This window comes from Acanthochromis polyacanthus, chromosome 22, assembly GCF_021347895.1.
Source record: "Acanthochromis polyacanthus isolate Apoly-LR-REF ecotype Palm Island chromosome 22, KAUST_Apoly_ChrSc, whole genome shotgun sequence".
Lineage (NCBI taxonomy): Eukaryota > Metazoa > Chordata > Actinopteri > Pomacentridae > Acanthochromis > Acanthochromis polyacanthus.
In genome coordinates this window covers 17,185,264-17,211,490 of record NC_067134.1, presented here as the reverse complement: position 1 = coordinate 17,211,490, position 26,227 = coordinate 17,185,264, and the positions used below count along the sequence as shown (strand labels likewise).

The 26,227-nt window shown below is 41.0% G+C and overlaps 2 protein-coding genes and 1 long non-coding RNA gene across 5 annotated transcripts; 1 reads left to right on the top strand and 2 right to left on the bottom strand.

Annotated features, from left to right (window-relative positions):
• The first annotated feature begins 2,719 nt into the window (after positions 1-2,719).
• On the top strand, positions 2,720-6,581 carry LOC110961819 (inhibin subunit alpha). Its single transcript, XM_022209578.2, has 2 exons — positions 2,720-3,688; positions 5,358-6,581. Exons 1-2 carry the CDS (start codon positions 3,412-3,414, stop codon positions 6,101-6,103), a joined length of 1,023 nt encoding a protein of 340 aa, XP_022065270.2. The 5' UTR covers positions 2,720-3,411; the 3' UTR covers positions 6,104-6,581.
• Positions 6,582-8,531: 1,950 nt separating this feature from the next.
• LOC127532159 (uncharacterized) lies at positions 8,532-12,524 on the bottom strand. Its single transcript, XR_007939446.1, has 3 exons — positions 12,356-12,524; positions 9,662-9,700; positions 8,532-9,581 (listed from the first exon to the last, which is right to left on the bottom strand). It is a non-coding gene; the product is annotated as an uncharacterized LOC127532159 (long non-coding RNA).
• Positions 12,525-14,639: 2,115 nt separating this feature from the next.
• On the bottom strand, positions 14,640-20,676 carry LOC110961820 (uncharacterized). Of its 3 annotated transcripts, none has more exons than XR_007939585.1 (5): positions 20,565-20,676; positions 19,124-19,404; positions 17,008-17,270; positions 16,781-16,933; positions 14,640-15,063 (listed from the first exon to the last, which is right to left on the bottom strand). XR_007939585.1 is itself a non-coding variant. In XM_022209579.2 (5 exons), the coding sequence occupies exons 2-5, from the start codon at positions 19,389-19,391 to the stop codon at positions 14,897-14,899; spliced, it is 855 nt and encodes a 284-aa protein (XP_022065271.1). In that variant the 5' UTR covers positions 19,392-19,404; positions 20,565-20,675; the 3' UTR covers positions 14,640-14,896. The 3 variants fall into 3 exon arrangements, 2 of the variants coding, with proteins under 2 accessions (XP_022065271.1, XP_022065272.1); XM_022209579.2 differs by having other exon boundaries at positions 17,004-17,270; positions 20,565-20,675; XM_022209580.2 differs by having other exon boundaries at positions 17,004-17,270; positions 20,464-20,592.
• Positions 20,677-26,227: the final 5,551 nt, after the last annotated feature.

Here is a 26,227-nt window from a genome sequence, read left to right as displayed (position 1 = left end):
ATTACTGGTAGCGTATCAGGACGGCAAATACTGAATGTGGCTTCACATTTTCACTTTGTTTGCATACATTTTAAACACAATGATTACCAAAAGGAACATGGTTTCTGTGGTACAATCAGACTTTTTTTTAAACATACCACCAGCAGCAGCACCACTAGATACGTTTAGAAAAGAGTGCAACTGATGACAGTCTTTAAAAATCACATCTGCACCACGACAATCACTTTTACGTATGTTTTGAAGTCTGTTCTGCTGTTTCTTGTTACACCTTCGGATGCCAAAGTAGGTTTTAAACACATTCATAGTGAGAAAATCAGCTGTCACTATTTTAAAGTTGTTTTCTTAAGCAGTTAGTCCAGACATTATCAATAAAATTAAAAAGAATTACACTTTTATACCTGCTTTTCCACCAAAGCTTCTTTGTTGGACAAAAGCAGCTGTGTGATGATGTAGTATTTTAGCGCCCTCTTCTGGTAGATACAGCATATTGTACTTCCAGATTAAAGCTGATTTCTAAACCACACAATCCAAGTTGCATACTGGCCATGACTGGCTCCAAACTACTGTTTTATTGGCATAAATCCTGCAGGTACATTCAGGTGATCTCAGACAAACTTAATCATTATGAGACCGCGATAAGTAGAATCTGTGGTGTACTGAATAGTTGGTTTTCATCACTCACCCTCCCACTAACATAGCCAGCAGGACATATTTATACTTATTTATATTAGTTTCAAAATGCTCATACCCGATTTTGAGTTTTTGATGCTATAATTCAACTGATTCTTTAAAACTATTCCGTTTTAGATGAGAAGGAAAGTGCAGCAGTTTCAGCTTCTTACAGCATGTGTCAAACAACTTAGTAATTTTTGTAGAAAACTTAACAGCAATATGAAACCTGACAAGCTGTTGAGCTAACCCGTATTAAGGTCACTGTCTGAACAGATCAAGCCCAGAAAAGAACATGGGAGTATATGTACTTTATCAATTTATAATATTTACCTGCAGCGTCAATAATATTTACCTGCAGCGTCAATAATATTTACCTGCAGCGTCAACCCTTCTCATTGCTCCAGATTTGTTCCTGTGAAGTCAAATCATTTTGAACAAATGGGGTTCTTGGAATCCTGTTCTGTGCAGCTGCAGAGAGGAGAGAAGATACTGGAGCTGTTGTCATCAGTGTGCAGCGATGAAACATTACCTTTTAAAGACATGGACATGAACGGTTATTGAATGCAGGATCAGTGTTAAAACACACACCATTCAGCCATAACTATAAAGCATAACTTGCAGAGAAAATGGAATTTATGGACAAGTTTTCTTCATCCCGAAAGATGAAGCAATCAAAACACTAGCAATAAGAGGTTGTTTTTTTTTTTTTGAAGGACACAGACACACATGCACTTATACACAAATCTAGCTTTCACTCCAAAAATAAATGACGAATAAAAAAATCCATAGAAAAGTCAACAACTGTCTCCTTTAGGGCTCTCAGGCCTCGGGGATATTCCAAACACTTTCCAAGAAAGGTCAAAGTGGAGGCAAGACGAGCCCTCTTGGGAGAAGGGGGATATAACCTGGAAATTGACAGGAAAATTATTCCTTTTGTTGCCACCTACCACCAGTCTTGACAGGTTGTGAATTTTATGGACCAACAGCTAAAGTCAATGTCAAAAGCACAAAGAAAAGTTAGAATTGTGGAAGGACCACAGTGGTGCAGTGTTTCGCAGCTATAGAATACTGTAACTCTGCTGTTCAGACACAGCTACGACGCGAGTTCGAATCCCACCGTGACCCTGGCCTGGCTTCATTGCAAAACAAGTTTCTTTAAGTTTTTTTTTTTTTTTTTTTAAACAACCAGACTTTGTAAACATTTGGTGGTTTTGTATCCCAAACACGAAGCAAGAAGTAAACAAAGCAAAGTTACCTCTTTAGGAGACATTTGGTGTGTCCTGCTGTTGTTTTTCACCCAGCAGTAGCTCTGAGCTAGCACCTAGCTAGCTTTTAGCTCCGGCCTGCAGCAGCTGCACAGGTGTTACTGATAACACTAATTCAGCTCAACTCAAACATTCAGGAAAACCAATATAAATAATAATATCAATCATTTTATTGGTGGTTTTGTATCCCAAACACGAAGCAAGAAGTAAACAAAGCAAAGTTACCTGTTTAGTAGACATTTGGTGTGTCCTGCTGTTATTTTTCATCCAGCAGTAGCTCTGAGCTAGCACCTAGCTAGCTTTTAGCTCCGGCCTGCAGCAGCTGCACAGGTGTTACTGATAACACTAATTCAGCTCAACTCAAAAAGGTTCAGGAAAACCAATATAAATAATATCAATAATTTTATTATTGACACCTGTGTTTTTCTATTAGAAGATAAAATACAGTCAGAGAAAAATATAAAAATGTCACCGTGTTGCTGTAGTTATACTTGGTGCCCACAGAGGGCGCTGTTCAGCAACCCTTCTGTCATTTTACTGTAAATCTCATTTAAAAGGAGACTGCTCTGGCTAATAAATTGTGCCTTTTCCACTAAAACTTCTTCCTAACTGTGTTTTTCAAATAAATGTGAGTGCTAGACAACCAAAATAATGAGGGGGAAAAGACTAAAAAGCTTAAAACAATTAGTTTCAAACAAAACGCCTGCCAACTTCTGGTGATGACACGTCCTTGTACCAAAACAGTATGCGAATACTCCACTCAGAAGGAATCAAGAATTCAAGGCCGGTCAGATAAGAAAGGTTTGTGTTTGGTGCTTCAGCAGGTGTATGATAAAACATGCAGAATCCAAATGCATGCATGCACATAAAGCTTTTCAGCTGCAGAGATCCAAACAAAGAGAAGCTATTTTTAACATTTTTTTGTGTGCTTGCTGTAAGCAGTTATTCTCTGCATGCTGAGAATATAAAGAGTACATTGTCAAACATAGCAAAACAGGTCAGAAACCTACATTTGCAGACTGAGGAATAACTTGAAATTCAATCCAAGAATAAGTTCACAGATTTCCTGACTGTGCTTTACATTAATAACGCACATATACAGTTGATTTTGTGACTCCGGCTGAAGCTTTAAATTAACTAAGACAAGCAAAATCAATGGTGCAGGACAAAAAAGCAGAAAATAAAGCATTCCTTTGCACTGTGTGAAACAGATAATACAACATCCCATCCGTCAAGGACGTTCTTTCTTATCTTCCATGTGAGTGCCAACAACAGAATGCTTTTTCTTGCAGACTTCACTCAGACGCAGATAGCTGCAGAGCCAAACAAATATGTGTGAGAACAAGGAAAGTCGCCGCACAGAATCCATTTTCCGGAGCTAACTGGGAACTCAGCGTTTCTTTGAACCTCTAAAAATCATTCTTTCTGGAAGAGATTTTTTTTGCCCCAGCAGTGGTTATTGTAGGGTACAGTCATGGTGTCCTGTGCTGGCTTTCTTTTCTGGATCTTTATTCTGACTGAAGGCTCCAGGGGAGAGGAGCTGCCCCGGGAGGATGTGCTGGCCTGGTTCAGACAAAGAGTTCTGGACGTCCTCGGGCTGGAAGAACCTCCTCTGCTGGGTCCTGATGTGGCACCACCGGGGTTGAGGCAGCTCCATCAGAGGGCCCCCAGGATGAGCAGAACGACGTGGGTCAGTCATGAAACCCGTCCGGATCAGGAGGCATCCCAAATGATTCTGTTCCCCGGATCTGGTAAGACGCTTTTATTCCCTACAGACAACTCCTCTAAACTGCTTTCAGGAGGCCTTATTTTGATTCCTTGCAAATCAAATCATTTCCTGGAGCATACATTTAATTGCAACTTTTTAGACCTCTGCAAAATAAAAATCAATTTCCAGACAAGTGCATTTTTTTTTTTTTTTATCAGCTGTGTTCCTGGGGAAGTATGAGCTCTGTAGATTATAAATGAAAATCATTTCTCAAAGTGCTCAAGTGGACAACAGCTGCTCAGCAGGTGCAGGACAGAAAAAAGAAGGCACACTGTTGAGTCTAAATTATGAATTTATTAAATTTTACATTGAAAATATGATTTGTTTTCCATCTACACCACTGTTCAAAAGTTTGGGGTCACTTAGATATGTCCTTTTATTATAAAGAAAAGCATTTTTTCTGTGAACTTAACATTAAATGAATCAGAAATACAGTCAAGACATTGTTAATGTGGTAAATGACTATTCTAGCTGGAAACAACAGATTATTAATGGAATATCTACATCAAGATACAGAGGAACATTTCCAGCAACCATCGCTCCTGTGTTCTAATGCTACATTGTGTTAGCTAATGGTGTAGAAAGGCTAATTGATGGTTAGAAAATCATTGTTCAATGATGTTAGCATGTGAATAAAAGTGTCACTTTTCATGGAAAACATGAAATTGTCTGGGCGACTCCAAACTTTTGACCTGTTTTAAAGTTTGAAAATGTGGAAAAATATATATATTTTCGTCGTGAAACGTCTGCTGTCCATATTTTCAACATTTTTGGGAAATCTCTGAACATTTTTTGGTGGAAAAGAAAATGTTTCTTAAGAACATTCACATATGTTCTGAAAGAAAATATTTTTACTGATACATATGTAATCACTTTAGATATTTTTAGGATTTTTTTTGTTACATTTTTACAGATTTTTTGAAAATATTTACAATAATTTTCTTGCCAAATTTGGATTTTTTTTTAAAAAAATAAATTTTTAAGGGAAACTTTTAAAGAATTTTTGGAATTTTCTTCCTGAAGGTTTTGCAAATTTTCAGAGATTTGGGGAATTTTTTTGCTGATTTATTTCAGACAAGGAAACAATATTTTTTGTTGCCTGTAAGTGTATGGAGCGATAGGAGTGCCAAATCAAAATATAAATAAATAAATAAATAAATAAATGTGGAAATATAAAGAAAAATAAATAATTAAATAAATAAATGTGGAAATATAAAGAGAAATAAATAAATAAATAAATGTGGAAATATAAAGAGAAATAAATAAATAAATAAATGTGGAAATATAAAGAGAAATAAATAAATAAATAGGAAAATTTTGTCTTTGCTTTTACCTTTTCTGTTTTTTCCTTTTATTTATTTATTTATTTATTTATTTATTTCTCTTTATATTTCCACATTTATTTATTTAATTATTTATTTCTCTTTATATTTCCACATTTATTTATTTATTTATATTTTGATTTGGCACTCCTATTGCTCCATATAAGTGAAGACAGCAGGAGGGTTAAAGAAAAACTTGTGCAGCACACCACTAGAGGTCAGAAAAAAGCAAAGTTCCAGTGGGTTATTCTTTCAAAACGATCCTCATTGAGGACTTTGTGACTCGAAATCCCTCAGTGTGTTGTTCTGATGTGATCTCTGTCCTTGCAGACTCCAGCTGTGCCACTTCTGCCTCCCCTCCAGAAGAAACCACAAACTTCACGTATTACTTCGAGCCTTCCATCGACATCCATGCCACTGTGGCCACATCTGCCCACCTCTGGTTCCACGCAGGAGAAGCGGCCACAGCCAACTCCTCCTCCTCCCCTCTGTTCATGCTCACTTCCTCCCAGCAGCTCCTTCAGGCCGCAGCGGCTCCGTCGTCCACCAGCCCTGACGGATGGTTCACCTACCAGCTAGATCCCAGCCTGCTGACCCCGGTGGCTGAAGGTCCGTTCCTGCTGCAGGTGCGCTGTGCAGCCTGCCAATGCCAAGACGACCAACCGGACAAGACGCCCTTCCTCCACATCCACATCCGGCCTCGGGGTCCGGTCCGCTCACCCCGCCGAGCAGCAGCCACCATCCCCTGGTCTCCTTCCGCCATCTACCTCCTGCAGCGGCCCTCCCAGGAGAGACCCGAGCACAGCGACTGCCAGCGAGCGCAGATCGAAATCAGCTTCGAGGAGCTGGGATGGGACAGCTGGATCGTCCACCCCAAGGTGCTGACTTTCTACTACTGTCACGGGAACTGCTCGGCCGAGGCTCGGACCCCGGCGATGCTGGGGATCAGTCAGTGCTGCGCTCCGGTCCCGGGCACCATGAGGTCCCTAAAGATCACCACGACGTCCGACGGCGGCTACTCCTTCAAGTACGAGACCCTGCCCAATATCATAGCTGAAGAGTGCACCTGTATCTGATCTGAGAGGTTCAGATTTCACCGTTCAACTGGTGCTTATTCCAGACGACAAAAAAAAAAAAAAAAAAAAAAAAAAATCACACTTTCCTGTACTGTTTTTTTTCTGTTGTATTTGATTTACTCTGCAGTTAGAATGCAAAAAAAATATGTCTGTCAATAAAACATCCTTTGAAAAATATGTTGAATTTAAAGGCTACAGCTAATTTCTTCCTCTGCATTACAATAAATCAAGCAGCGTCAAGCATATTGTACTGTACTTTGTCACTTTTCCAGTAGATGAACAAAACTGCAGTTTAGAATGGAGACTCGCATTTTGGACGTAGCGATTGTGCCATTTCACCATGCAGATCTGTTTTTGGTTTTTAGATTTGACCTTTAATCACAGAAAAGATGAAAACTGTCTGTAACAAGAAGTCCCAGACAAGTGGAACATTGTTTCAAGGTTTGACAAACACGAATAAAGACGTGATAATCATGAAGGGATTTCTGTTGTATGGCTGCCAAAGATGTCGAGGTGGACACAAAACTCTCAGCACATGTAATCAAGATGTTTTGCTTTTTGTAGTTTTAACACTTGACCAGTTGACTTCTTCCAAGAAGGTAATGACTTTTTAGTATTACAATTTTATGCTTAAATCATTATTTAAGAGAAAACAATGATTATTCTTTGTCTGTTACAGGCGTAAACTAACCGTGACGTCACCTGTTGGTTTCAACGCCGAGAAAATGAAGCCCGGATTTTGCTACTTCCTGGTCGCCATTTTGGATTTTTTGGAGCCAGTGACGTAAAAAGCGTCATCAAACAGGCTGGACCGGAGTGCAACTAGGGACAGGACCAGTCTATGGGCGGGCCGGACTGAGAGCTGAAGATTCTCTTATCCCGCCCACATTTTCCCGCAGAGGCTTCTGTTGCTGCTTTCGGAAAAGGATCTGTCAATTATTCCAGACAAGACTGTCTATCAAGTATAGCCACGCCCCCTGGCTCCGCCAACTTTAACGATTTATTTAAAATTCAGTATTGATTTATTTTAAGATCGGCCACCTGATCTCTCATTTTGACCATGAAAACTAACGGGAAAAAATCCTGAGCTGTAGAAAATCAGTCTATCAAATTTTATTTTTTCTGGTGATGAATTGGGGTCGATGGAGCAAAAGCTTTTTGGAGCCAACCCTAGCGGACGGCGTGATATTGCAAGTTTTTGACACTTCCGGGTGGGCTTCATTTTTGGAGCCAGATGCTACGTCCATCTTTATATACAGTCTATGGTTTGTTACCAAACTTCACATCTTCAGAAGTGACAACACATTTGTCCAACATCATTTAAAGATCAAGTAGTTCAAAGTTACATCGCCTCTTTATACCGGCACCATGTCTGAGCTGACAAGGAGAAAATATCCTTTTATGAAGCATCAGAGGCAAATAGTTCAGAAACACTTTGTTTGAAATAAAGTAAAAACTCAATGCAACAAACATGAAATCCTCTTCTATTTTCCTAAAAGTTGACATTAAATGAGCTGAAACTGCACCTTCAGCTTGGTCCCGACTCCATCCGTCCCAGACACCAGGATCACGGCCGGCCGCTGGCATAAACACTCTATGCCGTTGTTTATAGCCACATCCACTAGAGGGGGCCACACCACAATAAGTGTGTGATTTGCATTTTGTCCCTGTCTTTATTCCAATAAAACATAAATCTGTTAATGCTGTTAATCATGTGCATGTGTGTTTTAACACAATTAAAAGCTGTGCACATGATTTGGCCCTGTGCATGTTTTGGGGCCACAAAAAAAATCTTGCTTAGGGCCACCAAAGTCCTAGGGCCGGCCCTGCCCTGCCCTGCAGCCTTCAGGTCAAACAGCCCAGCAAAAAAATCGTCACTCTTGCTTTCAGTTTATGCTTCATTTACTCTTTCTAATTTAACTCTGTTTACACTGCTGCTGCTGAATTTATCGAAACAAAACAGACGTAAAAATCACAGCTTTGACGACCGCAGTTACAGAAAACGTTGCAATTTGTTTCCTAATGAGAAAAAGCTTTCAGTCAGCAGCTTGAACAACAAAACAGTTTGCTGGAAACAGGAAAATGGGATTAAAGCTTCCTCCAGGTGCTGTTTATGTCTGACACACAAGCATCTAATCAGGATTTAGGTTTACAAGACAGGATTTCATGCTCAGGCTTTAGTTTTTGACATGAGAGTAAAGTTACCGGGGCGGGATGTTGCCTTCGCCAGAGGTTTGATCATGTCCACGCTTGTGGGTTTAGGTGCTAAATTAATAGAATTATTTCCTTGAAAATAAAAAATGGGACACAAATTAAAAAAAAAAAAAAACAGCTAAAGGTTCAGAGTTCTAATCATAAAACTGAGTTATCGCCAGCAGATAAGAGTTCTAGGTGGTCAATAATCTGAAATAAAAGGGTTCAGAAATGACAAACACAACAATAATAGTGCTATTATCTGTTGGTATTCTTCTAAATTAACATATGAATATTACAAATACAGCTGACAAATATTTGTTGCATCTTTTACCACAGAGACGAGGAGACTGATGAGGAAAGAAAAAGATGTTTATTTTGCTAAGGCAGCTACAATCCATCACCAGGAGAAAATATGTTGAAAGACCGTTTTATCAAAGTCTACCTCAGATTCCTCAGTGTTGTTCAGACATTGGTTCATTGTTTTCTGTTTCACAAAGCGAGAAGGAAAACCAATTTATAAATCCTGTATCTGCAGATTCTGACCAGGATGGACTTTGATTATAGAACACTTTAAGTTAGAAAATGAAACTCATCTTCGAGAACACTGAATTTTTAGCTTGTTTGAAGAGCGAAAAAGGTCGATTTTTGTCTAATTTCTAAAGAAGAGTTCGAGAATAAAGTGACTTCAGCACGGTATTATGGTTTTAAGCTCAGATCTGGTTCTTTGTCATGACACAGCTGCACATCACAGATGAGTTCACAATCTGACGATTATTTCAGTTTGAAAAGAATAACTGTACCTGTGATCTGGACTCCTTTCTGGTACAAAGCCGGCCATCACGACGGTGACTGCAGAGCTGTCCTGGTGCCACACGGGGGCGCTCGAGGCCAGTTTACCTCTCATGGTGTTCAGGATCTCCAAAGCGACAGTTGAACTCCAGAACTTTTGGTCCCTGTTTGGTCAGCATCAGCCCAGCGTACAGCACACCTGAACAACAAGAATAGAAAGATGTGGAAAATGAGCACCTTAATCACAGATTCCATCCTCCCTTCTCCCGTCCACCGTCTTCTGACTCTCTGATCTGCTGCAGCAGCTCCTCACTCACCTGAGCAGCATTAAAGACCAACACAAGCATGTTGTGTTCATCACTGAGCACTTAAAACCTTTCCCCTTGAATCTGGTACCTGTGGGGTGGGGCAGTAGGCTCCCATACCACCAGTGTTTTGTCTCTGATCACCGTCCTGGAGCCGCTTGTGATCCACCGTCACTGAAGCACAGGCACTACAAAACCAGAATAAATGATCAGTTTGGCTGAAAAATCATACTTGAAAATGATCTTTCAGTGATAAAGTTCCCCTCACAGACACCTCCTCCTCCCCTGCAGATCCAAACGCTCGGTCCTGCAATGCACAAACACCGCAAACTGGTGACACTGAAAAATGGAATTTCCTCCTCCAAGAGATGAATATATCAGCAACTTCTGAGACTCCACCAGATATTATTCTGCTGAATAACCAGGTGACTCAGCGCCCGAGGCAGCAGAGCAGCTTTAAAGTCAGACTGTGTGAGTGAGAGAAGAACAGCGTTTAAATGCCTCTGCAGCAACTGTTTCTTCTGGGAAGATCCAGAGAGGAGAAAGAGGTTCACATGAGCAAGGCAGACTAAAGTTTAGAAAGATTAATCACTGCCAAGAAAGTAGATTTCACAGCAGGATTCATTTATGGAATAAAATGGAATGTGTGAACAAGCGGCAACCTCTGTGACTGAAAACTGAAGCCAAAGCTGCAGTTCCTCTGCCTGGATTTAACCTCTGGGAAGCATGAAAGTTGTTTACAGCTCAACACTGCTTCTGAAAACATCTCCAGTGTTGGGGCGAGTGCAGCCAAACAGTGCAGCTGCTAAAAGCACAACAATGAAGTGAAAGGTGCTAAAATGCTCCATAAAGCTGAGGGGAAGTGCAGAGTCGATAACAAGGCCCTGCGAGTTCATCACTATGACCCCTTTCACTTACACAGAGTCTGGAAAAAAGTTTTCCCCACACTTGGAAGTTTTTTCCTCGTTTTTTTGTTCTTCAGTGTTCAGTCACAGTCAATTTAGCTTTGGCTTTTTTGAGAAGAATTTACAACAACAAAAAAAACATGTCAAAATGATAACTTACCAACCCAACCTCTAAATAATAAAAAGTAAGAAATGTTAGATAAGTAATTATCTAATTATTAGACCCTCCAGATAAACGCGATTATGCGATCGCATGAATTCCCGCATTAATCACCAAATTGCCGCTGATTATGCGGGGGTCAATTATTTCCCAAAAGGCCGCATAATCCCCGCAAAACAGCGCATAATTCCCGCAAGAATCTCACATTTCCACCAAAAAAAAAAAGAAATATGCGGGTACCGCTTGATTTCACAATTTCCGCATAAAATGAGAAAACTATAACCAATATAAATGGAATTGTGAGTGAGTTTTTATGTGACGCCCGGCCTGACGTCATCAGTTCGCGCATTCACACACACACACACACACACACACACACACACACTAGAAGCACGAGCTGATGCGGAGCGCAGCGCCAGTGTTGCCAATTTAGCGACTTTCTCGCTAAATCTAGCGACTTTTTTTGTCAAAAGCGACTCGCCACAAATCTAGCGACTTTTTCTGGCATTTTGGAGACTGACAGGAAAACTCGGATCATTCTGCAGTTACTGTTTTCAATGAGCAGCAGGTGCTGCTGTGAGCTTCTCCCTCTCCCAAAGCACAGGCTGTCAGTCCAGTAACCCCACAGTAGTCCCAGTGTCTGATTAGAAGAAATATCCCTCCGCGGCCACACAGCAGGTGAATCGCGCATATTTTTGCATATTTCACAACTATTAGCATACTTTGCAACTTTCCGCAATTTCCCCGCATAAAATGGCTTAAAACCCCCGCATATTTATTCGCATAATCAAGGATTTTAGCCCGCATAATCAAGGATTTTTGTCCGCGTTTTTCTGGAGGGTCTAAATTATGTCAGTTTTTAGTTGATGCACCTTTGGCTACAACTACAGCATTGCCACCACCGTGCTTTGTATCATGATGCTGCCACCACCATGCTTTGTATCATGATGCTGCCTCCACCATGCTTTGTATCATGATGCTGCCTCCACCATGCTTCGTATCATGATGCTGCCTCCACCATGCTTCATGGTGTGGACGGTGCATTTATGATAATGGTGTCTGCAAACATGGCATCCAGCCTGATGGCCAAAAAGTGTTATGAAAAACCTTCCTCCAGTTGACTTCAGAACCTCCCACATGCCTTCTGGTGAATTCTAGTCCAGATCTAATATTTTAATACAGTTTTTTAATGGTGTCTTTCTCCTTTTCCCACAAAGCTGTGACTGGTGAAGAACAGAGGACAGCTGTATGAACAGTCTCTCAGAGTTTCTTGGAGAGTTCTTTAGTCTTCATAATGTAGTTCTATCCTGGAGTACTGATTCACAGTGACTGGACCTTCTCGATACAGGAGCCCTCAGATGATCTACATTTAACTAACTGTGGAGCTTCTAGCACAAACTGACGACTGTTGAATTAGCGTCACTTTAAATGGAGCTAGTACTTACGCAATCCCTTATTTTACATTTTACTTTTGAAATGAAATTCTCTTTGGAGAAATCTGATTTCACGTTGACATAAAAGTTTATTTTTTTGTAAATTCCAGTCAACAAACAGCACAACTAAACTGACCATGATTCAATGTCAAAAGGCACTAGAGTGAGAGGAGAGTTCATCCTTTTTTGGCTCTGTAGATGGAGTTTAATATCAACATAATGATTACAGCAGCTCTAAGCAGCCCAGAAACATACTGGGACATCAGCACTTACTGCAACATTCATCACTGTACTAGCAGGAACTCTCAGTGGGCAGCTGTGTCTGAATATTCATGAAGGATGCCAGTCATTTATCTATTTTCAATAAAGTTTTGGCCACGTACTGATGGACCTTTTCCCTACTCCTTGTCAATGTTCAGCCCAAGATTAATGATTAACCAGAGAAACGTTTAATAACCTCGTACCTTCATAATGTCCATCACAGCTCGACAGGCCTCGTCTTGATCTCGGGCCACTATGACTCCCTTCCCTGCTGCCAGACCGCTGGCCTTCACCACCAGAGCTGGGAAGTCGGCCCTGATGAACCCAAAATAAAGAAGCAAACTCAAATATTTGCAGGAAGAGCAAACATCTTTTCACAGACAAACACATCTGGAGCAGATGCTGCGATGCCGTTACAGAGCATGAAATGTTTCTTTTGTGGACCATTTAACATTGGCAGTGCACACTGTTGTTTGGGAATGGGTTTGGGATCCATATGGATGAAGGCTGTCAGAATATGGCAGCTGCCGTTCTGCCCAAAAATGACTTTCAGCGAGCACAAAGAACTTTCTCTTTTTCTCTGCACAAGTTCTGGCTGTTTATGTTGGATCTGTGTGTTTGAGGGTGCTCTCACAGGAAAAAGGCAGTTACTACATCTTAGATCATTAACTCATGAAACCATCGGAGAAACAACACTTCGGTGAAGATCTCCGTTCTGTGTGTTTAATGGCTCTGAAAACAAAACTTTCTACAAAAAGTGAGCAGGACAACAGTGTTAAACTCTGACTCAAGTGTGTCTGTTGGAGTTACGTGGGACTCGGATGCAACTTTTGCCTTCATCTATTGTACTGGATGAAGCTGCAGGCCTGAAGGAGGCGTGGGGATGCCATGACGCTCCATGAAGGCCTTGAAAAGCTTCGACTGGACCACAACACGGAACTGAAGCAGCTGTTAGTTCGTCCACAATACTTGAAAGAAATTATGTTCGCGAGCGAAAAATCAGATATACGAAGCCGGAAAAGGATGGAGACACTCACCTGCTGCCAGTGGAACCTCAAGTCCAACCACAACCAACCCCACATGGTGATCCTTGCAGAACTGAGCCAGGATGCTGTGGTTACTCACCGAAACCTCTGCAGGGACACAATCCCAGAGGAGGCACTATTCAGCTCTAATCCCCACGATAAAAGTTTGACTTACAGTTACATCTGTTTTTTTTTCTGGCTGGAAATGACCTAAATGACCTCATTTCCAGTCAGAGGAAACGGCTGGCCAAATAAAAATTCCCTACATGTTAATGAGTAATTATGAGCTCAGAGTTATAGAAATAATGAAAATAAAAATCCGTTATTACCACTATAAGCAATGTTAGTCCACTTACTTTCTTGGTGAAAACAGAAAAACACATTGTACAGAAAATAAAAAAAAAATCAGGCTAAATAGTAAACTGAGGTGCTCTTTTCAACTTTTATACAAAAACATTGACAAAGTCTGAACAAACTACACTGCTGGCATCAAATGTGCCCTTATAAATGCACATCTGTTTAACAAACCCTCTCATTTTAACCGAATAGCTGTGGTTTCCTTGGGTTTCAAAAGGTAAAAAAAAACAAAAAAACTAAAATCTCAAGTCTTTGGAGTGCTGGCGAGACATAAAATATATCTGAAGATATTAATTTGGGCTGCCAACCGATCAGATGAGCATTTTTTCTCAAATAAAACAGCAATAAAAGAGCCTAGCTACATATTTGTGTTACCCGGAACCTGCGGTGACTGAGCCAGTTTCCAGGCCGGAGCATGTTCCCGTCCACCAGCACCCGCTCCGCCATGACACCTGAAACCAGCGACACACGGCAGCCAGCTCGCCTTTTATCGTCTGTGGAGCTTAACTGCATGCAAGGACTGACCTATAACTGTGCTGTGAGGAAGCGCTGACCTTTTCTCAGGCCTGGGGTCTTATTATTATCTCGCAGCGCCACACTAACAAGGATCCAATCAACGAGAACAAAAACACGAGTCAACAATTACATGCCATTGTCACCAGCAGCTCATTTGCATTGAAAAACAGAACCATTACCGGGGCTGACATACAGTAAACTACACAGCTTCAAACTCCCTGATTGTTTCTTTTGCAGTTTTATTCATTATTTGCATGTGTAACATCAAAAATATGCTAATTTTAGAGCTGCAAACAGTCCCGTTCAGGTCACTGCATAACAGCTCTGATCTGAGCTGGAGCTCTGCCATTTATTACTTTTGATAGAAATCAATACTCTCTGAGAGATACTCCTAAAGTTCACTAGAAGACAGTTTAAAGTGGCCAAAGAGTGACACATCAGATCAGCTTTTCTTTACTCCTCGCAAAACTTCGAAGAAGGTTCTTCTGCAGCATTAACAAGGTCTGACTTCTTTTTGAAATCTATCTTTGTGTCTCTAAAAGTTTTCTGACTTGAGGGTGGAAAAAAAACAAAGATACAAACACAAAAGTCATTGGCAAAGTCATTTATGGCTTAAAATATGATTCTATATCAGTGCTGTACATAAAAACGAACAGCTTCTCAAAGTCGTGACACATCATTAAGCAGCTACTGTCTGTACTGTTCCACGGTGTTGTGGTTGATGCCTTTTCATCCTGCTTCACTGAGCTTAGATTGATATCTGCGGATTCCAATGAAGTTTCATTTCTTCTATCGCAATAAATAAGTGTTCGAGCTTCAAGTCTCAGGTCCGTGTGTGGCAGTGCTTCACAACAAAGGAAGATCGGGAGCACCGAGGAGTTCTTGTCCCAACTCTGACTGTCGTAAGGCGAAGAGTGTGACGCCTGAACTGTACGCTGCGGGGATTGTAACGTGCGTCATCTTAGGTCCATCCGATTCCTGTTCTCCTTCTAGAGTCATCTGTCTCACTTGACCTGAAGATAACAAGAAGAACAATATAAACTTAAACTACGGTCAAGTACAAACTGTGAAGGAAACAAACTGGTATTTCCATTTATCATCAGGGTCTTCTGTTCAACACCTCTGATTTGCTCAAAACTTTATCACAAACTGAGGAGATTATTTCTTTTAAAAATACCCCATCAACCCACCTTTTGACAGCATTGATGGGTCTGATCAACAACAATGAGGAGGACTATGGAATGGAGATCACCTCAGCATCTTCTTGAATGCCAGCAAGACCAAAGAGCTGCTGATTATGGACAAAAGGCTAGAAGCAGCAGAGGGCAGACCACCCACTCAGGACCAGCGGGACAGAGGTGGAGAGCTTCAAGTACCTGGGTGTTAACATCACCTGACGTGGTCCTATCACATCAACACCCTGGTGAAGAAAGCTCGACAGCAGCTCAACCACCTCACACGCCTAAAGGACTTTAACCTTTTGATGCACAACATGGCTCATTTTCCATTGAATACAGTTCACTTTTGACCCATGTTGTGCATCAAAGGGTGAAGCTTCCTCTCAAGGTGCTCAGAAACTTCTACACCTGCACTGTTTAGAGTGTTTTGTCTGGGAGTATCACCACCTGGGATGTTCAGCAGCACCCAACAAGATGAACAGGCCCTGAGGACGGTGGTCTGCTCAGCTGAGCTCAGGCTGAGTAGGTTTGTTAAGTTGCACTAAACAAGCAAAAATATAGCTGGACAGAGTTTCAGAATGGTAAATGAATAGCCATATTTCAGACAAATCAGATGGTGGAGCAGAAACGCACTACTGTTAATGTCACGTTTTCCATGAAAACTCACTTTTATTCATGTGCTAGCATAACCGCACATGGGTTTTCTAATCATCCATTAGCCTTTCTACACCATTAGCTAACACAATGTAGCATCAGAACACTAGCCTAGCCGTGCTAGACCCATGTTTCTGAAGGCACAAGGGTCTAGGGCCGCTCGACAGGGAGGGAGGCGGGCTAAAAGGTTGTCTTTCAAATCACTCTGCAGCAATTGGGTAGGTATACAACCAATCAGTGCAACGAATAGGCTGACATAGTTCCTAGAGCGCCGGCGGATTGTGGCTAAGTCCCATTAGCTTCCCAACCAGCGGAGCCAACTGGTATATTAAGGATTTGCCATATCCCGTCGGCATAAGTCCAAATACGTCTTTCTTCTCAATGAAACACTTCAGTGCCGTCCTTTGTTTATCTTTCAAGTTGAATTTTAGCTTCAAATCTTTAAGGGCTGTGGCCAAAGCCGAGTAGAAAGAGAACTGTTTATTGTGCGCCGGTTGTTTCTGTCAGAATCGTGGCGCCTCTGTCGTCACTTCGTTACGCCCGCCTTCTGACTTTACACTTCATGGTGATTGGTCCGGCCAGTTTTAGGAGAATCCAGCCTCGAGCCTTATGGAGGGTAACTCGACCCACCCTGGCAGAGAATTAAATTCGTTGCCGTGGGTTGTCTAGCGCGGCTAGGCTATCAGAACACAGGAGTGATGGTGTAAAACTAGGTAGATATTCCATTAAAAATCATCCATTTCCAGCTAGAATAGTCATTTACCACATAAACAATGTCTAGACTGCATTTCTGATTATTTAATGTTACTTTCATTGAAAAAAAAAAAAACTATTCTACAGTTCTAAGCGACCCCAAACTTAGCTATAAAAATGAATGATTTGTAAGCAGCTGCTTCACCTTCAACATCCAGAGCTTTCCACCGAGGGTCCGACTGACTCTTAGAGAGGTCGGTCAGACAGCAGTCAGGTGTCAATCGCTGCATCACGTCTTCTCGACGAATCAGCAACACAGACTCACTGCAGACTCGCTGGTGCACCTCCGCCTCGCTTACTGCAACACAAAATCACACCTGATTCTTCTTGGCATCACAAAGAGCAGCTGTTTTCTGGTTTTTACTCACCTACATCTAAAGGGTTGGTCATAAAAACAGCTTTAGGCGCGACTCCGAATATGAGCTGATGGTGCCAGGCGTCAGGAACCTCCTCGCCGTCGGGAACAGCCAGCTGCATGTTCATGGTCGCCACGGGGACGGCGCCTTTTCGGATCCAGCCAGCGAGCCAGGCGACCAGTCGGACCCGCCGGCGAGGGTGAAGGTGGAAGAAGCGACCCACGACCTTCCCTTCACTGGCTTCCTCTGCTCCCTGGATGAGCTGAGCATGAGTCGCACCTCCAGTGTAGAAAAACACAGCCCGACATTTATTCTATTGGACTTTCAACATTTAAATCGCTGCATGTTTCTGTTCTACTCCGAACCTCATGTGTGCGATGACAGCTTGGGCTAAATGCCTGAAATGTCAGTGTAAAAACTGGGTAACAGAGCTGAAAAAGTCAATTACAGTCTCTCCACTGAGAGACATAAAACTCTTTGTCTAATTCGAGAGGGTACTTTTGAGCTTGCCTGGTTGGCGGTGCAGCCAGCTGTCACGCTGGCAGAAAACAGCTCTTATGGGTTCAAGAAGCTGCGGAGCTTCATTCAGCGAGGACGTTAAAGCCTCAGCTAGCATCTGTGACACCTGAAATATTAGCGTCTGCGGAGCAAAATGAAGATATGCATCTATACGAAGCCATGCTTGATGCATTAATATTTCATCAGCTGAAATGTCCCCGAACAGTTTGCCGGAGAAGGACTTTGGAGCTCATGCCAACTGTTTAGAGTGGAATATCTGCCAGTGTAGTGGCTTTTTAAGGAGCCTGCACAGACACAAGTGGAATGCATAACTTCGCAGCAGATATAAATATTCTTACAGCCTGGTACAAAACCAATTTTGGTGTCCAGGGGGTGAATTTTGATACAATTCAACTGTTTAATCTTATTAATGATTGAAATTATATTTAGTTAGGATAGTCCATGGCCCATGTCAGCTCCACTAACACTACTCTTCACTCATTTTTAAATTAACTAGGAGCAAAGCAGTCATGCGCTGTCAAGATGGTGACATATGCAGTGTCTATAAAAAAATATTCAGAGAATAAAAGAGACAAGTTTTCCTTTTTTAATTGCTTTCCAACAGTAAATCATGGTCAGCATAACCTGGCTTGTGTAGCAGAACATTTTCCCGATCAAAAGACTCTTTCATGTCAAAGTGAACCAGATTCCAATAAAGTGAGGTCAGTATTGAGTTTATGTAGGTTACATTCATGTCACCTTCTGCCTTGAACTACTGTGACTGTCTGCTTTGGTTCTGCCCCCAAATCAGATGAGAGGAGAATGCAACGGACAATCATAACTGCTGAGAGAATCATTGACGCCTCCCTGCCCGTACTCCAGGACTTGTACTCCTCCAGGATGAGGAAAAGGGCAGAAAAAATTCTCTCAGACCCCTTGCACCTCGGTCATCACCTGCTGCCCTTCGGTCAGCGCTTCAGGACTCTGAGCACCACAACATCCCGGGCCATATAACTCATGGATATCTAATCAGAAAATCATTAAGGACTCCTGTTTCAATGCCACTGAAATACTTGATAAATATACAATATTTGACCTTGTGCAACACCGTTACAGTGCAATAACAATGTGGAATACTGTAATTTAAGCTGTATTCTCATTTATTGGCTAAGCAAATTCATGTCTTTTTTTTTTTACAGAACTTTGTTTACATTTATTTTAACACGGTATTTCTTACACTTATAGCATTTTTATTTAGAATTTCTTAGATTTAGATTTGTATATTTATTCTTTTACTGTTTGTTATTGTGTCTGAGTACTGCAGCTCCATACACCACGTCAAACTCCTTGTGTGGGCGAACTCAATTAGTCTTAAAGGCTTTTCTGAGTCCTTTACAAGTCTTCCAGAACCTGTTGCTGAGAAACATCCCAACATTAGGATGATGTCACCACCATGCTTCACATCATGATGCTGCCACCACCATGCTTCATTGTACAGTCACCTAAAAATGTATCTGAACACTTTTTCACCACAATATTTCGATTTATTTGAGCATGTCTCCCTCCACATTTTCTCTCTATATTTATACTATAAACAATGAACAAGCCACTGGTTGAGAATTCAGGTCATTTACCGGCTTCGCTCCTGGACAGCAGGTAGTCGGGCAGCGGCGACTCGTTCCTCCTCAGGCAAGTCTGGACGCAGCGGTCGGTCTCCTCCGGGGAAACGTCCAAGCCGAGGGCCTTCAGGACGTCCACCACCGCTGTGGCCCCGCAGGCGGACGCTCCGATCTGCAGCGTCTGCCTCTCCAGAGCCTCCTGGATGGACCACAGCATGGCTTCATCCTCAGCTCCTGGTTCCTCCTCATGACCACTCTGGACCTGATCACACTCAGCCTCCATGTGGGAGCCTCATCTGGTAGGACAGATCAGATTAAAACTTCAATATATATAGTGTGTCAAGACCTAAATGGATAAATACCTAGAAGAAGGAAAAGTCTCAACAAGGTTTCTGTAGGTGAACCTAAAGAAGGATCATTATCGGTTCTTGCCCACGATGTACTGTTTAAACAACCAATCAAAAGTTTGGGGTCACTTAGAAATGTCCTTATTTTTGAAAGAAAAGCAGTCACTTTCAATTAATATAACACTAAATTAATTAGAAATTGCTGGATAATCCAGTCTAGACATTGTTAATGCAGTAAATGACTTTTTGAGTTGGAGACAGCTGATTTTTAATGCAATATCTCCATAGGGGTACAGAGGAACATTTCCAGCAACCATCACTCCTGTGTTCTAATGTCACATTGTGTTAGCTAATGTTGTTGAAAGGCTCATTGATGATTAGAAACCTTTGTGCAATTATGCTAGCACATGAACAAAAGTGTGAGTTTTCATGGAAAACATGAATTTGTCAGGTGACCCTAAACTTTTGAACGGTAGTATACATTTAAAGCCCACAGTTACTCATCAAACGTTGATTTATCATTCATTTTTATTTGACTCATAAGTTTCTTCTGCTCAGAAATGACAAACAACTGACAAAAACAGTCAGACACAGTACACCTGAACTATTTCAGATTTTGTATGTGTGTGCAATTTTATTCACAATCAACATCCAACACTATTCAACTACTACTGAAAATGCAGCCTCTCTACTTTAACAAATATTCCTGGTAATTTCTACCACAACATTCACTGATCTACAAACTAACTAATCCACGATAAACAGAACAGCTGAGATAGAGGTTCTCCAGCGTAGTTTGATTACTGTGGATGTAAATAAAGGCTTTGCCACTGATTTTTAGACATAAATAACACCAAATAATAGGTTAAATTCATCATAATTATCCGTAACACAAAGTCTTGCTGTCTTTTGTCACTTATTTTACTCATTCCCAGCCACAACAAACCTACTGCTCAATCAGAAAATTCACTATAAATCATAATTATTCTGCTTTTAAAATCCTCTTACCATCATTTACTTATTTCTGCTGTTTTTAGCTGCTCCAGTGCTTAAATTCACTCACATATTTGCCTGAACTCTGTCATAAAAACAGATTTTTTTTTTCTTACCAGATCCGAAAGTGACAGACAGGAGACGCCTGCAACAATGCGGAACGCGCATGCGCACACTACACGTGGTTCGGTCTTCTCTGCTGTCTTCGCTGCAGCACTGAGACACAAACAGACAACCAGCGCCCCTGCTGTCCGCTTTCAGCACCTGCAGCCAACATTTACCTGACAAGACTGCAGTCTGGATTGATTTCAAAGGAATTTTATGGCTGAATAAAGTACAAATTGTCACAGATATTGTCAAAACACAGTGAAGCCCAACGCAGATGGCAGCACTAATGACTTTTCTTGTAGTTTGTCATGCAATGATTTGAACCACTTTTTTTGCAATGGTTTTATTGCTTTCTGTTCTATTTTTTAATTGACTCATTTGTTTGCAATTAGTTTTAATGGTTTTATTTTTGTGACGCTGCACAGCTCTTTGGCCAACGTTCGATTGTATTTAAATGCGCCGTACAAACAAAGTGATTTCATTATCTCGGCACATGTTTCCAATTTGGTTCAGGCACAAATGCGGAGAACACAATTTTTTTTAAAAAAACAAACAGTTTGGCTCAAATGTACCTGTCATTTTGATGTACTTTCTCAGTCGTAATCAGCGTGTGGATTCTGTCCAGCAGCATAATTTTGCCAAACATGGGGCCTTTTTCTCTCAAGCTGAGTTGAAGACAATTATTGAAGATTTTCTGATCTTATAACAGTGGCTCCTAATCAGATTCTGGTTCCAACCCAACATTGTTGGTGTAGGATCTGAGGAGCTGAAGATGTTTCTAAACAAGAACAGTGCTACAGTACAGAACAGAAGTGAATACATGCATGTGGAATATCACTTCAAGTCAGAATAGTTTATACCACCTCCCTCTCAGGGTGGCATCCAAGAAAAATGCTCTTAACTATTCTTCAGTAAAAAACAAACAAAAAAAAAGGAAAAGAAAGAAAGAAAAAATGCAAGATTAAACTTTGCTAAGGAGCATGAAAAAAGGAACGGACGATTACTTGTAGTCCATTCTTTGGTTAGATGAAGATAAATGTGGCTCAAATGTCCAGCATGTTTGGTGTGAACCTGACCAGGACTACCACAGTGAATGCATAGTCCTGACAGTGAAGCACAGAGGTGAGATTGTGATTGTATGGGGCTGCATGATGAGTGTTGACAATATCTCTTGATAAACTAAATTACTGACTGACATGATGACTCCCAGTCTGAAGAAACTTGAATATTCCAAGGATTGGAGGTTCTTTATTTGTCATACCAGCACATATATTTACACGAGACGGTATGGAATTTTGTTCTTGGGTTCCGGGTAAAGCCAAAGAAACGTCTTGTCCATTTGGCCAGTTGTCCTGTATTGCACATTTAAGAAAGTGTCTACAGTTACAGCTGGATGGGTGATCTCCCAAGGAAGGAGCTCACTCCAAGTGCTGATAGTTTCTGCAACAAAGTCTGTGTAATGATCGCATTGAAGGCAGAAGTCAGAAAAGAACAAATGTATGTGTGAGTTCTTGCTCTCCGAGTGGGTGAAGGTTGTGTGAACTGTTAATGAAATGGCATCATCAGTGGAGTGGTTCTTCCTGTACTGGTGAGGGTCCAAAGTGACGTCGATGGATTCTTTTATGTAGGCCATGACCAGCCAGATAGAATCTTTACTCTCGACGGTGATGAAATCGAAGAGGTGGCAAGCTTTGTGCTCCTGTGTTCGGTCATCCACACAAGAAGGAACTGCACCGAAGAGATCAAAAGAAGACTAGCAATGCCCTGAAACGTAGTGCAAAACATGACCAAGCTATGGAAAAATAAACTTCCTTCATGGCCTCAAGGTCAGATTACTGAGATCAATAACCTTTGCAGTGGCATCAAATGACTCAGAATCCTGGAATCTGAAGTCAGCAGATAAGAAGAGATTGGATTGTGTTGAAATGTGGTGTTACCACAGGATCCTGAGGATACCATGGACAGACAAGAGAACAAATGCATCTGTACTCAAGGAGCTTGGAGTTGGGGAAAAAAACACTGCAGGCTAACATCATCGCAAGGAAACTCAGCTACTTTGGTCATGCTACCCAACATCACTGCCTTGAGAAAACAATCACTGAAGGGATGGTTGATGGAAAGAGACGTTGACCTGCAGCGAGTTGGCTTGACGACGTCAAAGAGATGACAGGAACTAGAATTGCGGACGCTACTAGAGCTGCTGCTGACTGTAAACAATGGTGCTCTCTCATTCGAACCACACCGGCGCTTACTTCCGTGACTTTAGAAAGAGATGACCAGCCTCTCAAAGCACTTCATGATAATCGGGGAGAGGGCTACCGGCCAATAGTCACTCAGGAATATCACTGTGGAGCTCTCGGGCATGGGGGTGACTAGTGGCCTTGAGGCAGAGGTGTTATAGATGTCTTTCAACACCTAAGTCAGCTGGTGAGCACAATCCCTCAGTATCCCCCACTCTGGGATGTTGTCAGGGTCTACAGCTTTGCAGGGCTTGATACTCTGTAGGGTCCTCCTCACTTCTTTTGAGGTCACGCTGAGGAGTGCTTCATCTGGTGCTCGACAGGCGCTGGGGTCCTCAAAGTGGACTTAGAGCTTATTGAGAGAGTCAGGAGGAGAGGGGTCCCTTGGGTGTTGTAGTCTGTGTTGCACTTAATGGAGCATGTGGAAGGGCATTAAGTGCATCCAAGTCTGCAACCAGCATGATAATGATCTAAAATTCACTGCAAAAAATCACAAGATTTTCCACAGAAGAAAAAAAGCAATGACAACTATGACCTGGACTAATATGTTGCCTGACCTGAATCCAACTGAACAGCTTTTATTTTTGGTATTTTTAAGAGAACGATAGAACAACACAACCCCTCCAGCAAAGAGCAGCTGAGAAAAACAGTCACCGAAGAACGCAAATTATCTCTCCAATTTGGCATCTTCCATGCTAAGAAGGATGGAATCTGTCAAAGATAAAGTTGGACACAAAAAGTATTTAAAAAATGAAAGATTTTAATCTCAGTAATGAAAGGTGGACTGCTTTGGACTCTGTATTTTTAATATAATGAATCTAAAGTGAATTTTTAATTTCCCATTAGAGCAAATACCTGCTGTTTGATTCTGTTATTGTAAAGGAGATGTAAAACCACTCCAGAGTTGGAGGACAAATCACATTTTGGGAGGAACTCCAGACTTATTTGGTAATTTTAAAAACATGTTCAAACATTCTTTTCTCCGAATTAGAAGTACATTTAAACAACTGCATGTCTGAGTATTCTGTATGTGGATTATTTGAAGTTTGATGTGACACCTTCTTATAAAACCTGCATTTCTTCAACATTATCACATTTTGATTGAAGCGCCGCACCTGCTACAGTTTCCCGTCAGGCCAAGAGATGTCAGTGTCGCTACACGGGCGGCAGCAGCATGTGTGGTAGCAGCAGCTGTGTGGTGCGACTGTGTTTGATGGTTGGTGAAACAGCCCGAGGCCGGCAGCACGTCGCCTACAGCCGCCTCCTCCTTTGTGTTATCACAGGAGGAGACGCCACAACCTGAACTCTGCTTTCCTGGAGCTTTAAAAGCCCCTTAACAAAAGACAGACACAAAGTGTTCCTTTTGTTTTTGCACTTTCGATCCTATTTTCACACCAGTTTTGGTTACAAGGTCAGTTTGGAGCAGGAACATGTGCCAGAACAAATTGCATAATTAAAAGGGAAATTTGGGCTAAATCATGTCCACATCAAAAAATTTGTAGTTTTACTAATGGGAATTTGTTCTATTACATTTTATTATATCATGACAGTGTTGTCTCTGTGTTTATACAACGGTGGGTCAAAAGTAGGCTGACACTTCAACAACCAAACCTGTGCTTTCACACTTATTTCTAATGTTATAAATTGCCTGGTGTGAAGGTGGAGGAGTGTTAAAGGCCACGATGTGAACATCTGCTCGGCATTTTCACGCTTCCAGTACTGCTTTAGTATCCACTTTCTTTGCTCTTGATTTCATTTGTTTGCCATTCCTCACAATCCCTGCAAAAAATGAGCAAAAAAACGAAGCCAAAATCAGAGGAAATAGCTTAATAAGATTTCCAAAATGTGAATAAGAGATATGGAATATTGGTTTGGAATTATGGCGTGGATAAATTAGATCTAAAACATGAAAGAAATACTTCTGGTCCACTCTGTACATGAAGAGAAACACAAATGAGCAACTCGGTGCCACCTGCTGGTGGAAATAAGAACACGACTCCAAAAGTTTCATTAAGAAAGTCTCATTTTCTGGCTTATGACCGGCTCGCTTTGATCTCTGCTACAGTAACTTTATCTGAGCCGATCCAGGATCACTCGCCATGAGCTCCACATCTTGGTTCGTATTCTCCTCGCCGCCTCCTTCCCCCGGTTTCCCCTCAGTTACAGCGATGGTCGCTGGAAGCACTACAAGCAGAGTGTGATTAAAACTGACTGGACTCTCCGAACGTGATCCGGCAGCCGATTTGAAGCCAGAAATGAGGTAGGAGGGGAAAGCCTTCACACGTCTGGGATGAAAGATAGAAACACGGAGGCCGTCTTGGCTTCTTCACCTCAGTATCACCTTTTGCCACTTTTAGATGTGGGAAAAGCTGAAGAGACAGAACTTCACTGGGGTTTTCAGGCCATCATAGACCAGGTGTTGGTTCCCACACATGCCAATAAAATAATGTAAAATTAATATTGTTGGTTTAATTGATGCTTAAGTTGGAGTTAGTTGTTCTAAAGTGAGTGTACAGACTCGGTTGCTTTTCTTTCAGCAGTGAATTGTGTATTAATGCCATGTTCCGTTTAGATTCACTGCAAAATGTGTTCTTAAAAATGGTGAGAAATGGGTGCCAGAAAAAGCAATAAATGGAGCAATACTGTAACATAAAAAATGTAAAGTCTGTAGAGGTAATGGCAAACAACTGATACTGTGATTTTTAGCTGATCTGAATACAGCAAAATTATGGATTTTTCAGTCACACATTATAAAATAATTGCTGTTTGATCTTAAGAGTTGCCCTTTTTTGTTGTTTTGTGCCATCAATAGGTGAATCTATTTATATAATTTAAACTTTTAGTCCTTAATAAGCATTTTTTTTTACAGATGCCAACCAATATCTGTAGAATAATGATTATTTTTTGCCTTTTTAAATATCCAGTAAAAGTTGTGTGATTTTTGAAGTAGAATATAAAAAACTAATTACAAAAACAAACAATCTTGACAGTACCATTTAAAAAAAAATGTAGCATTTTATTTAATCTTTAACAGCAAATATCTGTGAAATAATTCCATTTTTGCGGGCTTAAGTACAGTGAAAATCGTTTCATTTTATGGTAAAAATGTAAAAGAACCTTTTGAAATGGACATTATTTACGACTAATTTTAATTTTGAGTTTTTTTCTTTTACAATTAACATTGAAATAATTATTTTTTGCTAAATTTTGCTAGATATTACCTCTAATAGAACAAAACAATCTTCAAAATAACATTAAAATTACTATTTTTCAAGCCTAAATATACACATTTCACAGCAAATATATGTGAAATTATGATAATTTATTATTTATTAATTAAAAAAATCTTTGTTTATCACTCAGCATGTGAATTATTACCTTTCTGTGCATCATTTTACGAGATACTGTGACTGAACAAAAGAAAAAAAATC

Excerpts from the sequence above, each read along its gene's own strand:
- LOC110961819 (XM_022209578.2), top strand. The coding sequence starts at position 3,412 with ATGGTGTCCTGTGCTGGCTTTCTTTTCTGGATCTTTATTCTGACTGAA. Across the intron at positions 3,689-5,357 it reads GATTCTGTTCCCCGGATCTG|ACTCCAGCTGTGCCACTTCT; the intron begins GTAAGACGCTTT and ends CTGTCCTTGCAG.
- LOC110961820 (XM_022209579.2), bottom strand. The coding sequence starts at position 19,391 with ATGGAGGCTGAGTGTGATCAGGTCCAGAGTGGTCATGAGGAGGAACCA. Across the intron at positions 17,271-19,123 it reads GCTGTCCAGGAGCGAAGCCG|GTGCGACTCATGCTCAGCTC; the intron begins GTAAATGACCTG and ends TCTACACTGGAG. Across the intron at positions 16,934-17,003 it reads GACCAACCCTTTAGATGTAG|TAAGCGAGGCGGAGGTGCAC; the intron begins GTGAGTAAAAAC and ends TTTGTGTTGCAG.